Genomic DNA, 26,466 nt, shown 5'->3' on the forward strand with positions numbered 1-26,466 from the left:
AAGATGGACCAATGACATGTAACAGCAGGAGAGGGACAGCATAAACACATTTTTTTATATACTTTACTACATGAAAATAGATTACACTGTTAAAGAGAATGGATGGTTGGGAGGGGACACTGACATAAACAGTGCTTTTTGTTAATATATTTCGTTTTTCAGAGGTCAAAGGTCATGTACCTGTTTAATTTTCTTACATCGCTGATTCTAATCATAGCACCTCTGTTGGGATAAGTTATGGGTGTACCTGTCTGCAAAAGCACCTTGCTGTGCAATGTACGTCTAGAATTAAAGTAGCAACTTTAATGAAAAACACACAGTTTAAGCACAATATTGTCAGGTGCCTTTTTACTTATTTTTTTCCATCTTGAATGTACACTCTCTTCCATTGTTCTCAGCTAATAGCCTAATAATAATGTCCGGTTTCACTTAAAAGTATTTGGAGTCTGTATCATTTCTGAATGAACCTCTGTTGTGAAAAGTGTAATTTTTCTGAATGAACATGGGGCCTGCAGTGAACAGCTGTTTTTAAGTGAAAGTGCTTCTGGTTTCAGGTTTAGCATAATTTTATCATGATGTTTTTGAACGACTTATTCGCCATAATACAACAGTTTTTTTGCTAGTGAGTCGAATTCTGAGGACATTCTGAGAGGAACAGTTGGTGAAACGATGAGTCATCCATTCTGTTGGGCTTCTCCTTGTACCAACCACCTGTCCACACTGCCTGCCATGCCAGAGGCCCTTTCATATTTTCTTAGCATGACACTGCAGTACCCATGCCAGAACTGAAAAAAAAAACAAAAAAAAACCTCATCAAGTTTAGAGAAATGATGTGACGCCCACTTTCGCGGAGTGATTGACAGGGAAAAGTGTAAAAACAAATCATGCAAGTGTCTTAGTGTCATTGTTTGGCTGACAAATGATGAAGAACAGCATTACCACACTGCATGATTTATGTTTTAGAGCAAAGTATCTCTGTTTACCCTCCACTTGGAAACACATTGGATAAGACTTTTTTTTTAATACGACCGATCAGTTTGGGAATATTTTTTTTTGACTGATTATTAAATTAGCCTATTCACCTGTCAACATAAAATAGATTATGATACTGTAGGTGATGAGATATCATTCTTACATGAACTCCATAGAGAAAACAATTCATTTCATATTTTAATTGGATTTTGCACAAAGAACTCTTCCTATAGAAGTTTCTTTGTAAGAAGATGTGGCCATCAGAACATGCCGTCCTCCACACTGTGACATCAAGTCAGTTAATCTCCAGCAGTCTGCCATGAGCTCTTGATGCAATGCAGCATATCTTGCTGACTAACTCAGGTGAGAGCGGTGGAGGTGGGCAGCTGTCAGCTGCTTCTCTACATGCACTGTGCTCAGCTTGTCCTCACGTATTAAGCCTTGGTTGCCTGGTAACAGCAAAATGATCATGAATTTCCCAGCAAGATGATAGATTGTTAGTATTTTGCCAGCAGAATGAGCGTATCAAAACATGCTTCCTTAGTCATGCTGCACAGTCAAGCTTTTTGATTTGGTAATTTATAAAATGTGTTTTTTGAAGTGCTTCATGTGATTATGCAAAGCATTTTTCTTTTTCTTTTTTTTTTAAAAATTGTTTAGACTCTGTATTTTGTTCTTAAGTGACTGTACATTTGGTACTAAACTAGGACTTATATTGACTTTTGTAAAATGTATCAATATTACACAACAGCAATAATACTTATAATACTATGTTTATTACCATAATACCATGATTCTGTAAAAATACTGGCCCACAGAGCGTAAAAGAAAAAGGAAAAAAGTGCAGCATCCACCATAAGAATTCCTTATTATCATGTATGGATGTTTGACATTAGTTATCATCTGACATAGAAGGAGGGCGATAGTGGCATGATGTTATACTGCCACTCAGTGGCTAAAAGACGCTACTACTTCCACAGTCTAAAGGCTGCACTGTACAGTATGTCTAGCATTATTACAAAAACATTTATGTAAGAGAATAATGTGACGCATTTCTTATTTAGACATTGAAAAAAATCAGAAATAAATAAAATAAAATCGAGTGGTACATACAAACTGCTACTACTTTTAATAATAATGCACTAATACATATAATGCAATAATACACTTCAATGGATACGGATACATATAGTAAGCAATTCAATTAACAGTGTTTTATAAAACACAAAATGGCATTAAGAGAAGAAGTGTAAATGCCCTGACACACCAACCCGATAATCGGCCGTCGGACAAGGAACACAAGGCGATATATGCGAAAAGATAAATAAAATAATAATATTGAATAAAAGGCAGTGGCAAACTTTTTTTTTGAGCCTCGATTTACTACTTAATGTTGAACAGCTTATCTAAAATGCAAACTTAGGCTATAATTTTCACTTAAATCAAAGCCCAACTTCTGAACATAGAAGGCTATAACTGCTCTGTGGAGGTCGGTTTTAAACATATTTTATTATTATCAGTTTTATTATCAGATTTTTTAACTAACCGCACAACTGATTTCCGTCTGCAAGTGGGTCAAATGTATCTGACTGCAAAAAAATACCAAAAAACGTGCGTTTAATACAAAGTGCGCCAGCTACACCTACAAGCGCTCTGATGACACACGGACAGACACGCACACCCACCCGTGACCGCTGCCCATGCCAGACTTCATGTGCTTATCCGGGTTCTTTTATGGTAAACAAGCCAGTTGGCTCTACAGGCTGGCGGTTTTTATAGTGTATTTTTAAAGTCTTACGTTTTTACACAAACAGTAAGTCTTCTAAGTGTATTTGCACATCTTATACAACTATTCATATTTTTATTCTTATGTTATTGACTTATTATACTTGTAGTATAACAATAACATATCGAAGTAGTTCTTACATCAGCCTAAACTCGCTGGTCACAATTCTGTATTATTACCACAAGTATGTTAACTTTTCATGTAATCTGTCTCGCCTCTCCTAGGACATTTGGAAATAGCTAGAAGACTAAAGAAGAAAAGAAAAAACGCACGCTGCAGAAACGTGACCGTGCTGAGAAAACGCATACAGCGTGCTGGACCAATCACAAAGCTTATACCTTTGTGTGCGTCATCGTGTGGGCGGAAACACGGTTGTGGGTGAAACGGCGACGAGGTTGAGCGGTTGTTCGTAGACGTGGAGGAAAATTGACTTAAAAACATCCGATCCACAGTGCAGAAGACGGCTCACACGGAACAGAAACGGATTTTTAACAGCTATGTGTTTGTTCAGTTTGCATTAGGGCGACGATTTTGACATTATCGCAGAAACGGTTTTTACATAACCAGCTTTACCCGGTAACGTGTATTCACGGTGGGGAGCAGTCGGATCTCGCAACGGTATCTTCTGCTCGTTTTCAGCAACAACTGCCTTCAAATACAGGCTAGTTAATTACTCTGTTACTTAAGTATACGTAGATACTGTTTCTAGAGTGCAGGCCTGCGAAAGCTTTTAAGTACACATATAATACAAGCTATTTTTATTATTCGGAAAAAATAAGTTATACAACACAAAACGAGGTTACTGCACGTCAGCGAACCGGGTCCTAAAGCCCGCCGGGTTGCTTGTCACATTGCCGGTCTCGTGCCCAAATGGTTCATCGGCCAACGGTTTTTAAATTCTTCGACATAATGGAAAAGGTTCTGTTAGAGCAAGGTTAATTGCAAACTTGGGACTGCATCATTGAAAACGACGAGTTGTATGCTAAAATAGCATACAAGCTAAAATAGCGCACAAGCTAATATAGCACACGCACTTAAGACATTTGGATTCCCAGTGACCTGGTTTCTTCTTTCTTTCCTGGATACTATTTTAACAGCGAGTCTGAATAAGAGTGGAGTGAGCACAAAAAGGACTGTTCTTGAAATACAAAAAGGGGGACAAAAAAAGGACTCGTCCAGTTGAGTAATGGTCATTAATACGATCCACTGGTTCAGGAAGGGCTTGCGGCTCCACGACAACCCGGCGCTTAAGGAATCTCTGCTGGGAGCGGATACTGTCCGCTGCGTCTACATCCTCGACCCCTGGTTCGCGGGATCTTCCAACGTCGGGATCAACAGGTGGAGGTGAGCGAAACAGCCAAGCATAACATTGGGCCACCGTACACATAGCCAGCTCCTCAAGGTGATCCATGCATGTTACAATTTATTTATTTTTTTATAATAAAATCCTTAGCACTCATTACTCTCATTTCCCCCCAAATGCATGTTATGTGCCATCGTCGCATGCTTCTTTTGCACTTCAGTTGTATGCACTTTAGCATTTCATATTCAAAAAACATTTCTTGTGTGTGCTGGTTAATTACAGTCGTTAATATTTTTGTCATTTTCTGGACAAAACGATTAATCCAAAAAGTACTCAACAGATTTCTTGATAATCGTAATAATAGGTAGTTTCTGCTCTAATTCCCCATAAATCCTTTGATTATAATTTCGTTTCACTCTTTAATGCAGTATATTTGACCTGTGACTGTGATGCTTGTTGGTGCACATGCACATGTCTCTAAGCCTATTGGCACCTGTACCAATCTGTTACAAAACACGGCATCGTTATGAAGTGTCTGCAGTAACTCGATAGTATAGTAAGAGATAAGCACACTTCATGTCAAATATAGAAAGAAATGTGGCACTTTTAAAGTAAACAGCAGGCGTATTCCTGAGATGTTGACTCTAGCACTGTATATTTCACATGAGGAAAGTCCAATCTTTTTGAGTGTTACCAAATATTTGAAAAATCAAAAATTAACTTTGTGTGTCGACAATTGCTGCATGCAATTAGAGAATATTATGACACTGTTTGGATTATATTATCTGGGTTATGAGTGATATGCAGTATTACAGACATCATTTTAGATATTAGTCTTCTTAATACCACAATACATATTCATGAACATTTATTGATAAAGGTGTCAATAAGAGGACAGATAAGTAGTTTCCACTCCTCCATTACATCCCGAGATGTAGTGGTGAATTAAACCATATTGTCTACCCAGTAATCAGCATGAAACCAAACATCAATTAGACCTTCAGATTCCTGATTAAATGAGGCGAAATTAATAACATAATTCACAATTTGAACTTTTTCCTCTGAAAAGGTGATCTCAAATTGATAAATGGTATTTTGGTGCGTTGATTGTCACCTCCCTGCTAAACTATAATTATGGTGTTATCCAAAATCGTAAGTAGCAAGTGTTCTTTTGTTACTGTACATCGTTTATCATTACACATGTTCCCTCCAGAGCTCATTGATCTGTGCAATGTACTTTGTAGATGGTGGCAGTATAAATAAGGGATTAGAGATTTGGCAGAGATGAACCTTTCCAAAACACTAAGTGACTAATGCGTTGAGAAATGTAGTCTGAGATAAAAATGAGGAAATGTTTCGGACTTAATTAGTCATTATTTGCCAGAGCTGAGAATACTTCATTAGCAAGCTTTGCTTCAATCTCGTTGCTCTCTTTCTAAGTAATGTAAGGTTCTTTAAGTCTTAACTCTTTGGACAGAAGGCCAAAAAGTGAGTTTGGATGTTTAAAATGTGTGTGTGAATTTCTTTTTAAAGAAATCTTTTGGGGCATTTTTAGGCCTTTATTGACAGGACTGCTGAAGAAATGAAAGGGGAGAGAGAGGGGGGGAATGACATGCAGCAAAGGGCCGCAGGTGAGGAGTAAACCTCTATATATGGGCGCCCGCTCTACCAACTGAGCTATCCGGGTGCCCAGTGTGTGTGCGTGTGTGTGCGAATTTGACCTGCATGTCCACATTCCATTGGTGAAGACGCAATGCATCATTAATTCTAGCATTTAATATAACTGACTTACTTGAAAAAGTCTTTTTTGTTTTATTTATAAGATTATTTGTTGGGCATAGGACAGCTGAAGACATGAAAGGGGAGAGAGAGAGAGGGGGGGGAATGACATGCAGCAAAGGGCCGCAGGACGGAGTCGAACCTGCAGCCGCTGCGTCGAGGAGTAAGCTGCTATATATGGGCGCCTGCTCTACCAGGTGAGCTACCGAGGCGCCCGAGAGTGAGCAAGTCGGTCTGTACTTGAATGAGTGGAAGATAGGGACACGCTGTTTGAGTCTGGGGACACACAATGCATACGACGCTTTGCAGGCTCATGTGACCGAGATAAGAGCAAGGACTGTTCTGGTTAGTGGAGTTTCTGCCAGCCTATAACCCACTGGCTTTGTCCTCCTTTCTAACACTGGGTAGTTTTTCTACTTATAACAAACAGTTGACATCTTTGTTATCCCCAGCTTGGTCGGTGACCTAGACATTTTATTCATCACAAATGTGTACTGCAGTCAGCGAACTGCTTCAGTGTGGAAATTACGTTCTCTTGGCTGGCAGATTTACAGATGCAGGTGCGGAATGAAAGAGCTCCTGAGGTTTACAGAACAGTAGGTGCCTCGCTGGATGCTTTTGTTTCCTTTCCTGGCTGCTGTGCATGCAGGTTTGCATTTTGGTCCCATGCCGTCACTGGAAGAGTAGGGCAGCAGCACCAAATGCCTGCCCTGTTATGGAGCATCCATGTTATGCTTACAGGGTTATGCAACAACAGCTTGGGGTGACTCTGAGCGAGCTCACACACAGATCAGTCAGCAGTATTCCCTGATTCGCTTGCTCCCTTCATTTCTAACGCGCATATCAGACACAAACATAAGTAAAACCTTTCATCTTTAAAAACCAGTAGGAGTGCACAAAGAAAAAAAGTATTTAGAGAGTCAGAATCTCTTTTGAGAGTCAATAAATTATCTTTTTGTCTGTGTAGTCCATTTGTTGTTAGAAATAATGTAAATGTCTGAAAAAAAGATCCTCTTGAGGTTAAGTGGAGCTTGTAACTGAATTTGTGATGCACTTGCATACAGTTGCATTAAACAGCCTGTTAAAATTATGAAAACATAGGCTCTTTTGCATTACAAAAACTATTCGTATACTCGGACCATGGTGATATTTCTGTAGCTCTGCAACATTTAGGTCTGTGATTTTGTAACTTACAGTCTACATTGCTCAAAGAAGAAGAAAAAAAACTCATCGTTGTCGTGCTGAAGGCTATGAAAAGCTTTCAGCTTGATTAACACCTCCTGTACTCCTGCTATCATTTGAATAGAAGAAGTGAGCAGCCCTGTCCTTGAGACCTAGGTGGCAATACTCGGTGAATAAGGCGGATCAATGCCGGCAGATGACATAATCACAATAACTTTCCCTTCCCCTGACCTCTCCACACACCGCGAGTAGGTCAGTGTGTTAGGAGTTGAACCTCTTCTAGTCTTTTTGACCTACTTTTTCTCTCCTGCTATTGCAAGAGACCCCAACGATCTCTGGTGAGCAGCGCAAGCGTGAGCACTGATCCCAAAAAAGCTGCTTCCATCTGATATCTATGCTAACACTTAATGCTCGAAAGAGCGAGTGAATCACAACAGTCCTTTTTTTTTCAATTGAAAGATGTTCATGAGGATGTAGTTAGAGCAGGGCTGCTCTATAAAAGAGTGTTTGTAACAAGTTGGAGGGAAGTAGGAGCCCCCATGTCAGAGGACAGCATGGGAAAAGTAATGAAAAACAGACACAGATGAGCATGTTTGTGCAATGCACACGCAGGGGCCCTGAGTGTACTTTTTCAAATAGATGTCCAGCATCAGCAAAGTGTTTGTTGAAGGCTAGGCAAATCTCATTCTGTTCAGAAATCATACAGTCACCATGTTTTCTATAATACGTGTAGGGAGCGAATTAGGGGATTTGTAAGTTAAAGGGATACGCCACCGTTTGTTGAAATAGGGCTTATCACGGTCTCCCCTAGCTGGAGATAGGTGGGCCAACGCATTTTTTGTGCATGCATTGTTTTAGTCCGGTGAAACACCAGCAGCGCCGCCGCTAGTTATCTTAGCGTAGTGAATGGAATCCTATGTTGTTAGCATGTTGTGAGTAAAAGTGAGACAACAAAAGATAAAAAAACAACCTAATTACTTGCACTGAGACAAAAAATGCGTTGGCCCACCTATCTACAGCCAGGGTAGACCGTGATAAGCCCTATTTCAACAAATGGTGGTGTATTCCTTTAAGTGGACCCGCTGCGGCGATAAAGGCTTCGGCTTGCAGTTGGTAGCGTCTGTATCTGCAGTCCTCGTAGGCAAGTTAGCTCCCAATGCTAAAAACAAGCCAGGTTGGAGCAGCTGTTGACCGAGTCACATGGACACTGCTCCAGTTCTTTGAAGCAATTTAAAAGCAACTCCCAAAGATATCTTTCAAAAAAATCTAAAAAGTGTATCATTAAAAAAAAGTAAATTTATGACAGTAGACAGAGACGCAGACGCATACATTACGCATTACAAAATTACATTTTCTGGATTTATCATGGTGCCTTCTCAGTTTCTTACTAATGTGCTCTAAATGCAGAGATATGCATAGAAGTTAAATATCACATTTGTGGCCTTACTTATTTTGTGCAGTTTTCATATTTAATTTATTTTAGTCACTTTAGTCCATGCAGTTGTCTGTACGTGTGGTTTCGAAAGGCTATTTTTGAAAAATAAATCTGCTTGGTTTGAAATCTATAAAAGTGGGTCGCAATTTAATGACCATGGGGAAATGTGGGTCACAGGGTGACATTAGTCGAGAACCGCTGCTCCAGAGAACACTCAGATGTTTAATTTTCAACTGTAACCTATGCCATAACTGAACATGTTTTTACTTCTGTGTCACATCTCATATTCATTCTAAGCTTGTCCTTTGGTACACAGCATCACAGAAAGGCCTGGTTAGATAACAGTAGCTTGCTGTTTATCAATAACGTGTCACATTGTGCTCGCTGAGTATTTCAATTCAGAGCGGCTAAATTGGTTAAAACCTCAACTCGTATTAGTGTACAGCGTTCATTCCATCCCCGGCCCTCATATTCTACAGTCTTTAATCCAGTTTTAAGCCACATATGATTTTTGTCCACATGATTTGCTTTTAAATGTGAACCTTCTCTCTCATCTTTGGCCTACAATATTAATAATATGATCAGAATTTGAATACAGAATGACATTGTGGTAATAAACAGGAGTAAGAGTATTTACAGCACCCACCTGGATTTGACACAGGAATGATACAGGATACAGGAAGCCTCCGCCCACGAACTTTGGTATCTATAGCAACAGCACGGGAAGCAGCATATTACTGCCGCTCTGTCTGCACGCATATGTGGTCCTGTGGGGGGGGGAAGATAAAAACAGTAGCACAGTACAAATTATATAATCGAATAATGATGAAACACAGTTATGGATTCGTTCTAACAGTAATATTCACATATGATACTGTCGGGTCAGTGTGTTTGGTTTGTTTATTTTCACTGGCGTCGCATACAGTGATGATGTGGTTGACTCATCCACTGTTCGCATGACTCAGCCTTAAGATAGATAGATACTGACTGACTGACTGACTTACTTACTCATCCCGAGGAAAAGTTTAGGGATTTTAAGGATGAGTTCACACTGACAAGAGCAAAAGTGCAACATTCTGTGTGAAAGTAACACTTCAGTGTGAGAAATACTGTATTGCCAAAGCACAGTAACCTGGGCACACTGTTGTTTTCAGGCCCTAAGCTCTGCAGAGAGAATGTTAGGGGTTAGTGTTGTAGGCAGTTATTTGTCAGTAGGAATGATAGTCATATGAAGGGAGAAAACTCATGTCAGGAGATATTATTCAGAATTTATATAATGGGACATTTTCACAAAACAATAGCGTCCCCTGATGTGTCAGCAGTTGCTTTCATTTATTTGTTTCTTGAATACTCGTCCAGAATGTCCCATGTTCCCACTTGTTACCTAACCAACAGGGACACATTCACGAGAAATGTGCTCCTTCGCCAATATTGAGACGGCCCTTTGTCCTCCTGTGTCCCCCTGGCTTACAGACATTATCTTGGTCAGACGTTCGTGCTGACTCCCACACCTGCTCTTCTCTCATTGGCGACCCTTTTGGCTTTATGTTGGCAGACGCGTTGTCATCCCCACTGACGAGACATTTATGAACGCTTTTCACTTTGCAGCGTGTTGCCATAAACATGGATGCACACCATGCCTGTAGATTTAGTGGAGTGTAGGGAATCCAAAACGTTTCTTGTCACTCCTAAAATGACGTGTCTCTTTTCTTATATTCGATATTGTGAATTTAATCGTCCCCATATTGCATGGACTGCATCATTCCCGCGACTTTGCTTCGTGTGTTTTAACCAGTGCAAGAGGAAGAACTGGCCGTTGAATTTGGGGAATCAAATCTGCACGTTCACATTTCAAAATCTCTGCAGAGATGACATTGTTCTGTAACGGGAATAAGCATTGGTCCGCACCCTCTTCTGTCAACTTCAATCGAGGGAAAAAAAAAGAAAGCAAGAGAATGAATTAATTAAATCGTCAAACTTCCTGGAAGATTTCCTGTGTGTCAGCACCGTGTTGTGAACACAGGAATATTTAATTTTATTTAAATAGATTCTTGGAGTATGCCGTCTGAATAGATTTTGCTGCATACAATTAGCAGATCAAATAGCAAGTTGAATTGAAACTATTTGAGCTTCTTGTCAAACCGAGCACATCCTGAAACAATCATCCAGAGTTTTCTTTCCCAGCTGTTTTACCTTTGAAACAACACAATGTAACACAATGTACCTTTTTCTCCGAAGCTCAAGACATTGTAACATGTCTTAAGCTGTATGTTGTTGCTGTCAGTGTTTTTTTTTTTTTTAACCGCCTTTTCTTTATTCCTGTCGTCCTCCAGGTTCTTACTTCAGAGTCTTGAGGACTTGGACTACAGCCTCCGTAAACTCAACTCTCGACTGTTTGTGATACGGGGCCAACCCACTGATGTCTTTCCCAGACTGTTCAAGGTGACGACATTTGGACACGCCGACAGTTTTTAACTAGAATTTCTCATGGGGGGGGGGCGGCAGAAGCTACGCACTATAGCTTTAAGCCCCGGGGACCTTTTAAACATGTTGTGCAAACCCTGTTTAATCTATTCTGTAGCTAACTTTGGTTCATTCTCTGTTTTCCAGGAGTGGAATATTTCTCGTTTGTCTTACGAGTACGACTCTGAGCCCTTTGGGAAAGAACGAGATGCAGCTATTAAGAAACTGGCCTGTGAGGCTGGAGTGGAGGTGACGGTTCGCATCTCCCACACACTCTATGACCTGGACAAGTGAGTTGAAATCACCAGTGGGGGAAGAAGTATTCAGATCCTTTACTTACATCACATTACATTGAATTACATTAAGATAGATAAGATAAGATATACTGTACTTTATTGTCCCCGAAGGGAAATTTGTTTTGGACTCTGTCCGTTCCGCAGCTTTACAAAGACAACACAAAATACCGAAAATAAGCATCTCTCAGTCTCAACACATACTCTCATGCAACACAAAACATGCTCTCATATATATTAGACAGGTACCTATATATATTACATTACTTTTACTTAAGTAAAAGTACTAATACCACTGTGAAAATACTCTGTTACAAGTAAAAGTCCTGCATTAGAAATTTTACTTAAGTAAAAGTATGCAAGTATCATCAGGAAAATGGACTCAAAGTATTGAAAGTAAAAGTAAATGCACAAAATGCTCACATTTTAGCAACTGGAAACGATCCAAACTGTTCTGTGTTTAATCGTCTAATCATTTCAGCTGGACTAGTATATTGTTGGGTAGTTTAATTTATAATAAAACATCGTATTTTATGAACTACATGTGTTTTGTGTGCAAAAATCTTAATTTGTGAAGTAACTAAAGCTGTCAGATTTGTGTAGTGGAGTAAAAAAGTACAATATTTGTCTCTGAAATGTAGCGGAGTAGAAGTAGAAAGTGGCATGAAAAGACTCAAGTAAAGTATATGTACCCCAAATTCGTACTTAAGTACAGTACTTGAGTAAATGTACTTGGTTACATTCCACCACTGACTATCACCCCTTACCACTCTACTTACTACGGGACGTTCAGACCAAAAAAAAGCGATCTGCCGATTTGCCGCAGGGTTGTGCAGCGAGGGGAGTGTCAATGAAGTGGCCCATTTGTGTGACGTCCTGTTGTGTTCTTAAACCCCCCTAACAAAGCACAAGTAGACACAGCTACTGTTTTCCGTCAGATCGTTCATAGATTTCAACGTTTCTGACCGCACATGAAGGCAGCCTCATTTCACAGGAGAGAGAGAAAGGAAAGAGACAAGCGAGACATAGCGAGTGCTTTGTTGTTGCAGGAAACCTTCAGGTATTACACAAACTCTCGGGCAGTCCAGTGCTTGTGTTTTCGTTTTTTTTTTACCCTCCTAAAAGCTTTCTTGTGGCAGCGATGTCTCCTGTTAACTGTACTGGGCATAGGTCAAAACACACCGACAAGTCGGATCGGTGGTTACATGATTGGCCACTGCAGCGTGACGTGGGGTTGCGTTGTTGTTTTTTTAAGACCTGCGTTTTTGCCGGACCGTCTTACGGCGGACGCATGCTGTCTGAATGTGGCCTTAAAGCCTTTTATAAACCAAACAATGATGTATTATTATTTTTCTAGGTATTTTACTCTCTTTCAAAAGAGAGCTAGGTCATGACAATAAGTAGTGGCAAATATGAAAACAGGATAAGCACGGGTACAGTTCACAATACAGATACATCTTGACATACAGAAATAGTGGAGTAGAATGAATTGTCTGTATTTGTAGCAATCCCATTTTCTTTAGTATTCCTCTCCTTTCTCATTTTGAAGCTGCTGCAGCATAAAAGTCAATTTCTCCATGCTGCGGCTAGAGTTTATAGTGTTTATTAAGAGTCTCATGGTGGGATGATTCCTCTGAAGCCAACGTTTGGTAATTGCTTTTTTTGCTTGCAACCATGAAAATCTTCAGGAGGTATGAGTCTCTTTTACTGAGACCTTAAGGAAGTTAAGATGCAAGATACAAAAAGGCGAAAGAGGTTTCAAATGTTATATAGCCAGTATTTGACTCTTTCTGTGCTCATTTCACTCCCGCAGGATCATAGAGTTAAATGGGGGTCAGTCCCCTCTTACCTACAAGCGGTTCCAGACCCTCATCAGTCGTATGGATGCAGTGGAGGTGCCTGCGGAGTCCATCACGGCTGACATCATGGGGAAATGCAGTACGCCACTGTCCGAAGACCATGATGACAAGTTTGGCGTCCCCTCCTTGGAGGAGCTGGGTGAGTGAGGCCAGACAGAATCACTAGTTTGGGTTCAGATAAGGCATGCAAACATGATGATATTCAACATTATTGGCTGAATTTTAATGTGTTTTTATTTTGATGTGATCCCTGCAGGTTTTGATACTGAAGGTCTGTCCACAGCTGTGTGGCCGGGGGGAGAGACCGAAGCCCTCACGCGACTTGAGAGGCATTTGGAGAGGAAGGTCAGTCAAATCAGATAAGAGCCAGAAGCAATCAGCAATTTTTTGTTGTTGTGATTAACATTTTTTTTTAAGTAAACCCCTTAAAAGAAACATTGTGCAATGTTATGACATGACACCATGCTGTCATGCATTTTCATTTCTGATTATGTGACTGTGTTGCCATCAGGCATGGGTGGCCAACTTTGAGCGTCCCAGAATGAACGCCAACTCGCTGCTCGCCAGCCCGACAGGCCTCAGCCCGTACCTGCGCTTCGGCTGCCTCTCCTGTCGCCTCTTCTACTTCAAACTCACCGACCTCTACAGGAAGGTAAGTCCCGAAACACGTATGGACGTATGAATGAACAATTTTGGTATCTAACAATCGGCTGCATTAATGTTTTGGCCCAAAAACTGCTGTTGGTAAAAGGAGGGATTGTCTTGTATTTGGGATCGTACGGTTGGATTTTGATTTGATTATTTCAGATCTCACCTAGGTATTAGAATTTCTACCACAAAGAAAACTAAACAAAATCAAAACACAAAGATAAAAATACAAACTTAGACAAATCAATCAGATTTAACCAAAAAACAGACAAAAAAATGATAAGTTCGAGAAGGAGCAGGCGGAAGCGTAATGCTCATATAGTCCTGCTCCTACTTACACTTCACAATATCATAACAGAAAAAAATCAAATAGATATGCATACAAAATTGGAGGTCATAAAACACTTGCAACAATACACTTACATTACATTTCATTCAAATGTCAAGATGTATTCACATTGTGACTGCATTATTATTCATTCCGCTACTTTTATTTTATTTTGGATTGAAGTACCCTGCCTCTTTCTGCACACTGCCATTTTAGTCAGGTTAACTTCTTCTATAGCCTGTGTGAGGGGGATCGACTGCTCCTGTTGTTTATACCACCACCTAGTGGTGCCCTATTTATTCTGAAATGAGGTCAGTTATCCACTGCAGTCTTGCTTTGTTGCGATGGCTCCCTCTTGAGATGTGATGTTGTACATTCAGACTCCAATGCAAATGTTTACAGTCTTATTAAGTGTTATTGAGGGCTTTGCTGTGTCAAGGAACTGCCCCACCCAGCTTTAATACTTAACTGCTGCCTAATGCAGAGGTGCCAGTGTCAAGATTGTCATCCTGTTTTTTTTTCTACTTTGTTATATATGATAGGTTATATGATTTCCCAAGGCAATAACATGTGTCCTGCCACTTCTCCAGGTGAAGAAGAACAGCTCCCCTCCCCTCTCGCTCTACGGTCAGCTGCTGTGGCGCGAGTTCTTCTACACGGCTGCCACCAACAACCCCTGCTTCGACAAGATGGAGAGTAACCCCATCTGCGTTCAGATCCCGTGGGACCGCAACCCTGAGGCGCTGGCCAAGTGGGCGGAGGGCCGCACCGGCTTCCCCTGGATCGACGCCATCATGACGCAGCTGAGGCAGGAGGGCTGGATCCACCACCTGGCTCGGCACGCCGTGGCCTGTTTCCTGACCCGAGGAGACCTGTGGATCGGCTGGGAGGAGGGCATGAAGGTAGACCATGTTGACGTTTTATCATATAGCTTTTTAATGTCTTCATTTCTTTCTTTTTTTTCTCTCCATAATATCAGTTTGAATACTTATTTATATTCTATGTTCCTGTTTGTGGCAATGCTAACTTAAGACTATTAAAGAAAAACTCAGGAGCAGCACAACTCATTTCACATACAGTACATGTAGAAGGTTCGGGAGACTTTGATGAATTAAACAGGAGCATTTTTAAATTCTTAATTGAGGAGAGTTTAGGATTACACAGTACAGTGTAGGTGCCATTCCAACTTCTGAACTTCCTGTCTTCCTGAAGGTGTATTTAAACTCATGCTGGAGGGGTTAAATTCAGTGCCTAAAACACAGATGCTAAAGCCTAGTTCAGCCTATCTCTCTCTCTCTCTCTCTCTCTCTCTCTGGGAAGTATGCAAAAGTGTTAGCCTGGTTGACACCAGACCCTTCTCAGTTGTAACTGAGAGTGGGTCTGGGCAAGGTTCATTCGCAGCTCATTTTCAAAGGGGCGTCACCAACGGACGCCGCTCAAATGCCTCTGGATTGGATAGTCCTTCCACCAATCATACCAACGATCCGGGTGACGTAGCAGCGACAGCGGCATCGACAGGTTTCTGTGCTTCGGTGGCCGTCATGTTGAATGTAAACAAAAAGCTGCTCGCCTCGTCCTCGTGTAAAGCCCGCCTCAACGGTTGTGATTGGTGCCTCGCTTTGGAGAATTTGGAAATGGGCTTGAATGGGCTCTTGGCCAGACTGACTTGAAGAGCAAATCTCAAATTTGCCGGAAGTTCGTCAGGGTTTTCCCAGGCCACAAAAGTGCAGCAGATCACTTCACATGAGTGATCTGCCCCACCCTTATGTTGTCAGCAGATCTTTGAGGTCCTCAGATCAGAGCTTACTGGCTGTTCCTCGTACTGAGCTGAAAACTAAAGGTGACAGAGCCTTTGAAACAATCGCCAGGGCTTTGTGTATCTGTCAATACCCGATACCGATCGGATACCATTGTTGAATTAATAATAAACTGTATACCTTCCACCTTATACCTTCCTTCCACCATGTGGAATAGACTAAAGGCACCAGACCTTCCTAACTAAGACAAAATAACATGGATGTAATGTATTGAATTTGCATGGTGCTTTTGGATTCGCTTGATTTAAATTGGTAGTATTGTACTTTGCAGTACTACCACCACCCCTCAAACCATTTACTTTGCAGACATTGCAAACAGCCGACGAAGTAGTTGGCGTGGCAAGCGACCGTTTGGCTCGCTCCATGTTGCATAACGGTTAGCTCAACTCTTCCAGCGAGCGACACACATGCTGCTGACGAATGACGTAGGATGTGCTGCGACGGAGGATAAAAATAAAAAATAAAACTGGATCGCCCCGTGGATCTGTTAATTTTATTTTTTTTTATATATATATATTTTGTCAATATCGGGGCCGATATCGGATTGGTGCACCCCTATTTACCACATGTTTTAAGACTGCATTTGTTGAAATCTCTAAAAAAAAAAAAACAGCTGAAGGCGCATCTTTTTAGTCAGGCATTCATTTAGCCACATTGCTGACTGTATTATTTTGTATCTATGCTTTTGTGTTTTACTACAATTTATTGTGCTTTTTATGACTATTGATCTGTTTTAATGTATGTATTTATTTTGCCTGTGAAGCACTTTGACTCTATCTGTGATAAGTGCTATACAAATAAACATACTTACTTACTAGTGCGGACGGTCCTGTAACAAAACATTCCCTTATCATGCAACCGCCTAGATTACCTGAATCTATGGAGGCACAAAGTTGAAGTATATCTCTGCCTGGAAAGGTTATGAGCTTATGTTGGACACTGACCTGAATGAGACCTGGGGTACCACTGTGTCAACTTACATAGCATGAGTTCGTAAGCTGGAAATTACACCACAAAGACTAAAAATAAAGACGTTTGTATTTAAGTTTATGTGATCTTAACCCTCTCCGCTCCGAGACGCCAAATGTTGCACAGCCCATAGGAATCCTCCCCTTTCTCAACTAACACAAGGCTTTTTTTGTGTCTTTAGGTGTTTGAGGAGCTGCTGCTGGATGCAGACTGGAGTGTGAATGCAGGCAGCTGGATGTGGCTCTCCTGCAGCTCTTTCTTCCAGCAGTTCTTCCACTGCTACTGCCCTGTGGGTTTCGGCCGACGCACAGACCCCAATGGAGATTACATACGGTATGCTGACAAACTGCAGTGCACGTGGACACCTTTTTAATTGTATGTATAGTATAGTATTTTAAACAGAATTTATTAACCCTCCTGTTGTCCTCGGGTCAAATTTCAGGTTTCTTTCAACCTAATTTCCCAAAAAACAACACGGATAGTTACATTCAACGCTCGTCGCAAGTGAAATGAAGGATCAGTTCACTACTTTTATTGAATTTTGGGTGTTTTATTCAATTTTATAGCACTTGATTAAAACAGTATCCTGACTAAACTTCAACATAAGTTCCCCTGATGTTAACTATTAGTCAAAATTATTCATAATTGCAGCATTTTAAGTCAAAAGTTAGATAAGTTTAATATAAATGAAGTTTATTGACTACACTTTTTTTTGGAAACTAATAAAACTAGTGGTAATAAGTTGGTTTTACTGGTGGAAAAAAAGCACAGAAAGAAAGTGTTAATTTTTGACCCGGGAGAACAAGAAGTCGGCAGGAAGACAACACAAGGGTTAAATGTTGAGCATTACCACAACAATAATTGACACCACCCTACATGCTCACTAAACCTCTTCATCTCTTCACTCAGGCGCTACCTGCCCATTCTGAGAGGGTTTCCAGCCAAATATATTTATGATCCCTGGAACGCTCCAGAGATCGTGCAGAAGGCAGCCAAATGTGTTATTGGAGTGCATTACCCCAAGCCCATGGTGAACCATGCAGAGGCCAGCTGTCTCAACATTGAACGAATGAAACAGATCTACCAGCAGCTCTCCTGTTATAGAGGCCTCGGTAAGGACACTAGAAGACTGTCATTCCTCACAAACATCTAAAGACCGATACGTGTGAATATAACTAGCAGCAGTGGTTTGCATTGATGCGATTTTATCAATCTAAAGTTACTATACTGTTGTCTGTGTCCGTAGGCCTTCTGGCTACAGTTCCGTCCACCTCTAACGGTAACGGTAACGGAGAGATGTCCTCAGACGGGATGGGATTGTCTGTCGAGGCTACACACAATGCTGCAGGTCCATCTCGTAAGTGCCATAATACATTCAGTAGGTCAGGGTTCTTTATAACTTCCTCTATCGTCCCTGAGGCCCATTCCCTAATGGGTATCTTTATGAAATGTATAGATTTTCAGCAGAGTCGAGCACAGAAGCAAAATAAAACATCCGGTTAAAATAAAATGCACTGTGCTCACGATCATATTTCCCTGCACTACACCTTGAAAACACAGCACAGAGTTGTTTCCTCTCTACTCCTCTGGATGGAAACAAACGGTTGTTGGTTTTGTGGTTCTATTCTGCCTAAATTCGCGAGATCTCGTGGGTCCTCGTGACTACAGTTGTCAGTCATGGCTGCTGTACGAATCCGGACCTGGTGGGTATTGATGGACGACTGAGCACAGAGCCGACACGCAGCCAGGGTTGCAACTAAAAGAATAGGTTGCAGCAACGAAAGTTAATGGAACGCACGAGTGTAATTATGGTCCGATCTTGTGCCTGACTGATGGAACAGTGATATTGTTACACTTGTAATTTACGCATTTACAGCATCTGCAATTTTTTGCCAGCTTTCCTTCCTGGGTTTAGCAGCAGCGACTGTATTGCTTTTTGCCTGTATTACGTGTCTGTGTTCTTCATATTTCTGCAGGATTATCGTTTGCTCTTCTTCTGTAAAACATGGTAGACTTGTCCATGTTTGCGATTGGTCATATAGGGCAAACACCGCGTCTTTTATGTGAACGCACCCGTCGCTAGATTGGGAAACCCTGGGTTGATTGAACTAGTTGATAACCAGCTTTGGTTGAGGTTTGGTGAAGCCGGGTAACCGAAATAGATCCAGGGCCATGTTGATCTTGCTTGGTAGTACAGGCCTCTGGAGGTGAAGTTGTGTCGATGAAGCAAATTCAATATTGTTGTTTTTGTTTGTTTTTACAGGCTACCAGATGCCGGTTCACTCCCAAAGAGAGTGGCAAAGCGGCGTCATGATGTACCGGCAGAATGATCCACAAACGAGCTTCGGCACACACCAGCAGGGTGAGGACCCTCAGCTGCTACACTTTTCATTCATCCGTTTTCTTCGTTTTGTTATATTTGTCTCCCCCTTATGTCGGCATGCAAACTAAACCTCTCGGCTAATCCTCGAATCTTGCTTGAATTCCAGGTTACGCAGGCGCCAGTATGAAGTGTTACGCCCAAGGCGCACAGCAGATTCCTGCAATTCAGAAAGGTGAGAACTGCCATGCTTTTATACCAAAAAGGGGGCCAAGACTCCATGTTTCAATACAGCTGCTGAATGAATTAATTGAATTGATGGTTGAAGATGTATCTCCTTCAAGGCACCAGCCTGTATCAACCATGCTTTAAAGTCTGATACCTTTTTAGCCAAAGCTCCGCCTCTGCTTTTTTGTAGTTAGTGACAGAGATGGAAAAACATTTCAGGGCGGCTTTCTAAACTGTGCTGTATTTGTTTTTTCAGGACGTGAACTCCACTGCACCACTCAGACCGTTGTCAAACGGCACAGCGAGGACTCTGGGAATGGCAAAGGCTCTAAAGTCCAGAGACAGAGTATTCACTAGAAAGGTTAGTTTAAAAACATGATCCAAACTTAACTTATCAGGAATCTCAGGCATTTGGTCTTTTCATGTTGTGTTGACTATAACAAAAAAATATATAGAACCAGGCCTATCCTTTTAAGTTGCAAATAATCTCTTTAGGATGTATCCCTAAATTATAACTTAAATGGCTGAATTAATGTGTAAAAGTATTTTCCTTATCCCACATGTATAATATAAACTTACATACTTAAAATATATCTTCCTCTGTCCAGTTTGCATTTATCAGGAGTGACATGTTGATTGCTGAAAGTGCTTTTAATAGACATATTTTTCATTAATGTGTTTCCTTTCTGTCTCCTTACAGGAGTGTCTGCAGACAGACCGTGTACACAGCCAACACAAAGGCTAAGAATCTGTTTTTACTAAGTCTCTTGTATAAAAAAAAAAAAACCACACTCACAAAAGACTATTATCATGTGGACTGCACGACCCGGCCAGTGGACCGACATCCCTGGAGCGGCTGTTACCGCTGTGCTAAATTTTGCCAGGACAAAAGTTCTTGTGTATATAATGAATTTGCTGATGTCACATACAACTTGTACATATTTGAATATATTGTATGTGTCTCTCTTTGTGTAGCCATAGACCCATCGATATATTTTTGATATGAAAAATCATTGTGGATGGATCTTGAATTTCTTTCTTTTTTTTTTCTTTTTTTACACTTTCAATAAAAATGAAAACATTTGTAGACCGTCCATTCAAAAACAAATGGTGATAAATCTTGTATCTGTTCTAATGCGGCTGTCTGTCCTCTCATTTACTCTGCTTCCCATTTTTCTCCTTTTTGAGCCGTTCCAAAATATCAACTGTTTGAATCGTTCCCTTTCTCCACCTCAGTACTAGTGGACTCATGTTAATCCTCACCACTGTAGCAATATCAGTAGGACGTAAACTATCAAGTTGTTGCACTTGTTGAGGGTAACCGAGAAAAGGCGTCAGGAAGACAGATTCTACATATCATGGTGTCCCCCCCCCCGTTAAATGTGTCACATGAGAGAACTGCTTCACTTGTTCCTTCTCAGTGTGCTTGTTTCATTAAAACTGGATATAATATACTATTGGTTTCAGCCTATTCTTTAAAACTGTAGTGTAATGTAATATATTTATACTTTGGAAAAGACTTCCAATATAATAAGCCTGTTTGGTGCTCTGGTTTTACCCTAAAACACATTTAACCCTTGTGCTGTCCTCAGGTCAGAAATCAGAAATGTGGGTTTTTCACTTTACTCACTCACACATAAACACACTAGCAACACCATCCACACTTATGCATAATGTTTTTCCAACTCCCTTCAAACACGAAAACCGTGATCAACCAAATATGAATCGTAGATCATTCTACTATTTTTTTTATATTTTACATTTCTACTATAATTATTAATAATACATTTTGATGTTTGTCAACTGTTCTGTCCAGTCCCGTCTCACTTCCTTCTGTTGTTCTGTTTGCCACCTTGTCGCGTTTTGTGTGTTATGTGTTACACTCCGTATGTGGTGCTTTAATCCCCCCTGCCCTTATATGGATCCAGGGTCTCACTAAAACAGGGTGAATGGTCACGGTGGGGCAACCGTTAATGCACTGAATGTAATTCTAAATCTGAATGTAACATACTGTGTATAAAAAAAATATAGCTCTATAATAAAAATAAAGTTGTCCTCCAAAGAGGGGGGGTGGTGGTAGGAAAAAAAAAGAAATATGGGTTTCTTTGAACCAAAATGCCCAAATATAACATGGATGCATGGATGTACGTTGTATCGAACCCATACAACGTTCTTTGCAGGTAAAATGAATGCTTACATTCACTGAATTTTGGGTGTTTTATTCAATTTTTATAACATTTGAAAAATGGTTTTATAACAGTATCCTGACTAAACTTTGACATAATCCAGTCTGTGATTCACTCAACATCCTCTGATCTTAACTATTAATAGAAATAATTCATAATTTCTGCCTTTTTAACAAAAAAATTAGGTATAACATCATATCAATTATGTTTATTGAGCATGAATTTAAAACAAAACATTGAAAAAAATGACAAAAACGTTTTAAAAAGTGTCAAAAGCATAAAAGAAATGAGCCAAAAATGCTGAAAAAAAGCACCATAATTTCAATTTCACTTTTGACCTGGATGGACAACAAGTTCATGGTTGAAGGGAAGACAACACAAGGGTTCAATTTAACTTATGATTACGACATCGTATGAATCACTAATCCCATTGCACTTGCTAGACCGTAAACATGGAGACATTCATGTTTTCTCTAAAGATTGACTCTTCTGATGAACTCACTCAGAAGATAAGCAGCTTTTTGACACTTATAAATGACATACCAAATGCAAATGTGGCATTTATTGCACATCATGTTTAGTTACCACAAATCATTTAGTTAATTACAGTAGTAAATCTTAATTTAGCAACTCATTTCCACGCATCACTATTTCAACGTATGTCAGTATATATTCCCTGACGTAATCGTCAAATAAATACTGTCCTTGGTTGTTTTCTTAAATTGAGTACGATTGCAAAACAGTCACAGTGTCATATTTTCACAAGAGCCCTCCGCTGGGCCTCAGCATCAAATCAAAGAACCCTGATGAAGGCCACAGGCTAAAAACCTATTAGTGTCATAATAAAAAGTTCTCTGTATTGCTGGAGGTTTGGTATTTCAAACTGCCTCCCTTCTTCTGCACAAAGTTTTGAACCCGTTCCCAAAATCAGCATCAAATAAAATTCACAAAACGTTTCTCCCACACATCCTCGCTGTGTAACAGCAGCATGTCAACACATTCTGATATTCACTCCTCAGCAGATCTGAGGGGGAGCTACAGGGTTGAAGAGTGGCCGCTGCTGCCTGCGGTGCAGCTTGCCATAACTCATCTCAAAGTCCTTCTTAGTTCCCACAATAACGTCCATGCTTCCAGAGCGCACGTCATACCCGTAGGAGGCCAGCTTCTGGATGCGATAAAGCACAATTTGCGTGGTGAGCTCCAGGATATTTGGAGATTCCTTCACCTGCTCCATGCTCACTCCAACATCCATCAGTCCTTGGAATCGCCCCGCCAGGGTTGGCAAGGAGTAGTACCATATGGTCGGGCAGCGGATCACAATTTGCTCGAGTTCGTCCTTGGAGCAGGCGAGAGCCCCCTCGATGTAGGCCAGCGCCTGCTGCATGGCCTCTGGCTGCAGCTCTGCAATGGAGGCTCTGAGGCTTGAAACCAGGCTGAGGAGCTCCTCTGTGGTGAAGCCCTGCTACCTCAGAAAGCCCAGACTGTCCCTCCAGGCTTCAGCCGGCCGCAGCAGGACGAACGGGTTCTGGCTCAGGAGCTTCTGCAGCCAGATGCGCAGGTTGACCTCATCTCCGCCCAGGTCCAGGTAGGTGTCCCTCAGAGTGTGGATGACCTCTTTGTTCAGCTCCACGGGTCGACTGAAGCTCTGCGGGGGCGCTGGCCATCAGCTTCCCCGATGATCCTGTTGCTGAGGCGGAGACTCTGGAGGTAAAGGATGTTAGCCCGCTGGTTGCTATGGTGAGTTAATGTGAAGAAAGAAGCTGGGAACTTTTCAATGATGCTCATCAATTCACGCTTGTTGGGGCACACAGACACCCAAAGGTCTCACTGGGCGGCCACGTCATCCGGCCGACACAGGACAGCTTCAGGGTGTGTTTCAAGGATGCGGGCGATCACTGTTGGGTCTGCACCCATGTCCCTCAGCAGGTCAGCAGTTTCTGACACATACACAGAGTACTCAGACAGAACCCATCCCCTGAACTTCCGTACCTTTCGAATGTCCACTGACAGTTGATAGAGGGAGGGAGGGAGAAGAGAGGCACTGTGAAGGCAGAGGGAGCGATGAGGAGCCTCATCTTCTGGCAGTAGATTCACAGGGAGGCAGTGGTGACACGAAGCATAGTGGATCTGCATGGAGAACAATAACATGTCTTAAGTGCAGTGAACTTGGAAGGTGGCGTCCTAGCCACAAGTTTCTTACAAACACATTTAGTTAAACACTGACACCTTTAAAAAACTACATTAGGACTCATTACAGCAGTGACTTAATATCCCTCATCCCAGGTTACACACTCAGTTACCAGTTTATTAGCTACACCGAGACAAAGCTACTGAGCTCCACAGGGCTGCAAATAACAATGACTGCCATTCCTGATTTATATGCAGATTTTATTTTATTGTTTGGTGTATAAAATCCTAGCAACAAAGTTTACATATTCCAATTACTTGTTTTGTCAAAACAATAGTCCAAAACACAAACGTATTTCATTTACTACAATAGAAGACTAAAAAAAGCTGGGACCAGACTGTGATTCTTTTTTTTTTTGTATTTTAAGATTTCTAGTAGCCTAATTCACAAAAAACAGCCACACTTTAAGATTTGCATTTCAATTTTGCCCCTTAAAAACCTTTAGTTTACTTCGGGGCCCACATGAATGCAGTCGCTACACAAGCTGCAAAGAAATAAAGATCGCAGTGCACTGGAGTACATGTTGCGAATCAAGAGGATTAGGCGTCAACCTGTTTTGCTTAGAGGGTGGAACAAACAGGGAACAGTCTGGGAACAGTACACTCTGTCCTGACTGCTGGCTTGCACACGGTGTTACATGTTACATACACGTACAAGTATGTATTTTATAACATAAGCTAACGTTACGTTAAAACCAGTGCCCACAACTACAAACAACACAAGACACAGAAAAACATGCAAGACGTAATAGCGCCATAAGAAAACACACAGAGAATGTTTATTTATATAAACATTTATTATAAAACAGGTAATTTTACCAGTTTTCAAGACTTGCAGCCGGATGACACCAAACACCCACTGGTCTGCTTTCATAACATGAGAGGAGGAGCTGGGCGGAGTCACAGAGCAAACGGGGGGAGGGGAAACCACTAACCTGCCTCCCGGAGGAGGAGGAGTGGAGGATGGAGGGCGGTGTTTAACATCCAGTCCCGCCTACCGGACCATTAACGACCGCCGCCACGTGTACTATCCTCATCTTCTGACCCACCCTGAAACCCACCTTCATGAATGCGGAAGGTATACCGCTGGCAATAGTGTCCAAAATGTAAAAGCTACATCGGCTAGTTATGAAATTCGTTCCGTTTCAACTATCTTCTTTCGGCTGTGCTAACTATAAGCTAACGCAGGCTAGCATGTAAGGATACACAACTTGACTGAATAATTAGCATTAAATCTGTAAATACAAATACTTACTGTATATACGTTATGCTAGCAGTTACAATACATTAGCTACACTACGACTAAGAGGACACGAATGAACCTACTAGTTACCCATAGATATATCTATGCTAGTTACCGATAAATGCTACATAGTAACACATTGTGGCATAGATAGAGGTGTGACAAACTAGCTTACAAAAATGTTAGCGTTAGTTAATTAGCATTAGCTTAACTGTAGGTCTTGCATAATGTTTTGTTTGGGGTTCTGTATATACCCTGGGCCTTCTTCAACAGCTCAAAAACATACTTGACATTGTTGTTTTTTTATCACCTTATTAGATTTGCTTATAAACATGATTATATACTGCTGGCATGTTAAAAGGCTCACTACAGAAAACTGCATAAACTACTCAAACACAAAGAATATACACTCAGTTGCAAGTTGAGGTAACTTAACTTACACCTAGCTAAAACTAATGCAGGCTAATATACCAGCCCTGCAATAAATAATAACCTTCATTAAAGTTATAATCATTTTCTGTTGAAACCGTTTTAGAGTCTACATTGAACTAAGCATTTTAGAAGCTGCAGTTTGTGGTGATCTTGAACGGCTTAACTAACAGATAGATTTACATATAACATTTATATCAATGAAGGTAGGCGAAATAACAGAAACATCTCTACCTAATTAACTGGTGACTGAGTGTATATTTCCTTATGCATAGCCAATATAATATATAAAATATAAAATAGGTTACGCTACTACGGACACACCGAATTCACAGACGAGACGAGATTTTTAAAAAAATTTAAAAAACCTCAATATGAAATATATGAATGGAAAATTGTTTTTTATTCAACTGAAAAATCACAAAATGCAAAACAATTTAGGTGCATTTTGAAATCAATATTAATGATTAATGTTATTTAACTTTTTTTTTACTATTTAATGAATTATATGCAGTAAAGGGCGTGCAAACACTGCAAAATGTTTTGTATAAACTCTACCAACTGGCTTCTGCCTGTACAATTTCACATGAAATCTAACTCCTTCACAAACACATAAAAATAAATGTGTGGAGGCAAACACATTTTCCACCACAGAAAAGCCTCATATCAGCTGCAATGAAAAACTATGTCCCTCGTTATTGCCGTGGCTCTTCACTTACCGGTGGCAGAATGCTAGGCTTTAGAGTTTGCCTTAGTGTCCGGTGCGTATTAGTAAGAGCTGGGTGGTGCTGTTTTTTGCATAGTGCCTGTTAGCGCGTATACGCATTTTTAATATATTTTTCGTCTTGTCTGCACTCAATTCAACCAAAATACACAATATTTAAAACGGGCAATGTATTACCTAATTACCTCACGAAATTATAACCGAACGTATCTGAACCCGTAAACGAGATCTCGTCACACCCTTAATAAAATATAAAAACAATACAAAACAAAACTTTATGGCAATTTCCATATTTTGTTGTTACCTTGATCATAT

General features: G+C 40.8%; 1 protein-coding gene, 1 long non-coding RNA gene and 1 pseudogene across 2 annotated transcripts in view; 2 read left to right on the forward strand and 1 right to left on the reverse strand.

Moving 5' to 3' along the window:
• The first annotated feature begins 3,071 nt into the window (after window positions 1-3,071).
• Window positions 3,072-20,836, forward strand: LOC120553463 (cryptochrome-1-like). The gene is made up of 14 exons (XM_039791873.1): window positions 3,072-4,102; window positions 10,791-10,899; window positions 11,068-11,210; window positions 13,027-13,211; window positions 13,329-13,417; window positions 13,584-13,724; window positions 14,639-14,950; window positions 17,016-17,167; window positions 17,744-17,946; window positions 18,081-18,191; window positions 19,098-19,196; window positions 19,324-19,389; window positions 19,639-19,743; window positions 20,083-20,836. Exons 1-13 carry the CDS (start codon window positions 3,945-3,947, stop codon window positions 19,737-19,739), a joined length of 1,869 nt encoding a protein of 622 aa, XP_039647807.1. The 5' UTR covers window positions 3,072-3,944; the 3' UTR covers window positions 19,740-19,743; window positions 20,083-20,836.
• A 925-nt stretch (window positions 20,837-21,761) lies between these two features.
• LOC120552980 lies at window positions 21,762-23,688 on the reverse strand (annotated as a pseudogene).
• Window positions 23,689-24,719: 1,031 nt separating this feature from the next.
• LOC120553625 overlaps window positions 24,720-26,466 on the forward strand; it is a 64,077-nt gene continuing 62,330 nt past the window's right edge. Inside the window, exon 1 of the long non-coding RNA XR_005638193.1 lies at window positions 24,720-24,833. This is a non-coding gene — a long non-coding RNA (uncharacterized LOC120553625). The remainder of the gene's footprint in view (window positions 24,834-26,466) is intronic.

This window comes from Perca fluviatilis, chromosome 23 (genome assembly GCF_010015445.1).
Source record: "Perca fluviatilis chromosome 23, GENO_Pfluv_1.0, whole genome shotgun sequence".
Lineage (NCBI taxonomy): Eukaryota > Metazoa > Chordata > Actinopteri > Perciformes > Percidae > Perca > Perca fluviatilis.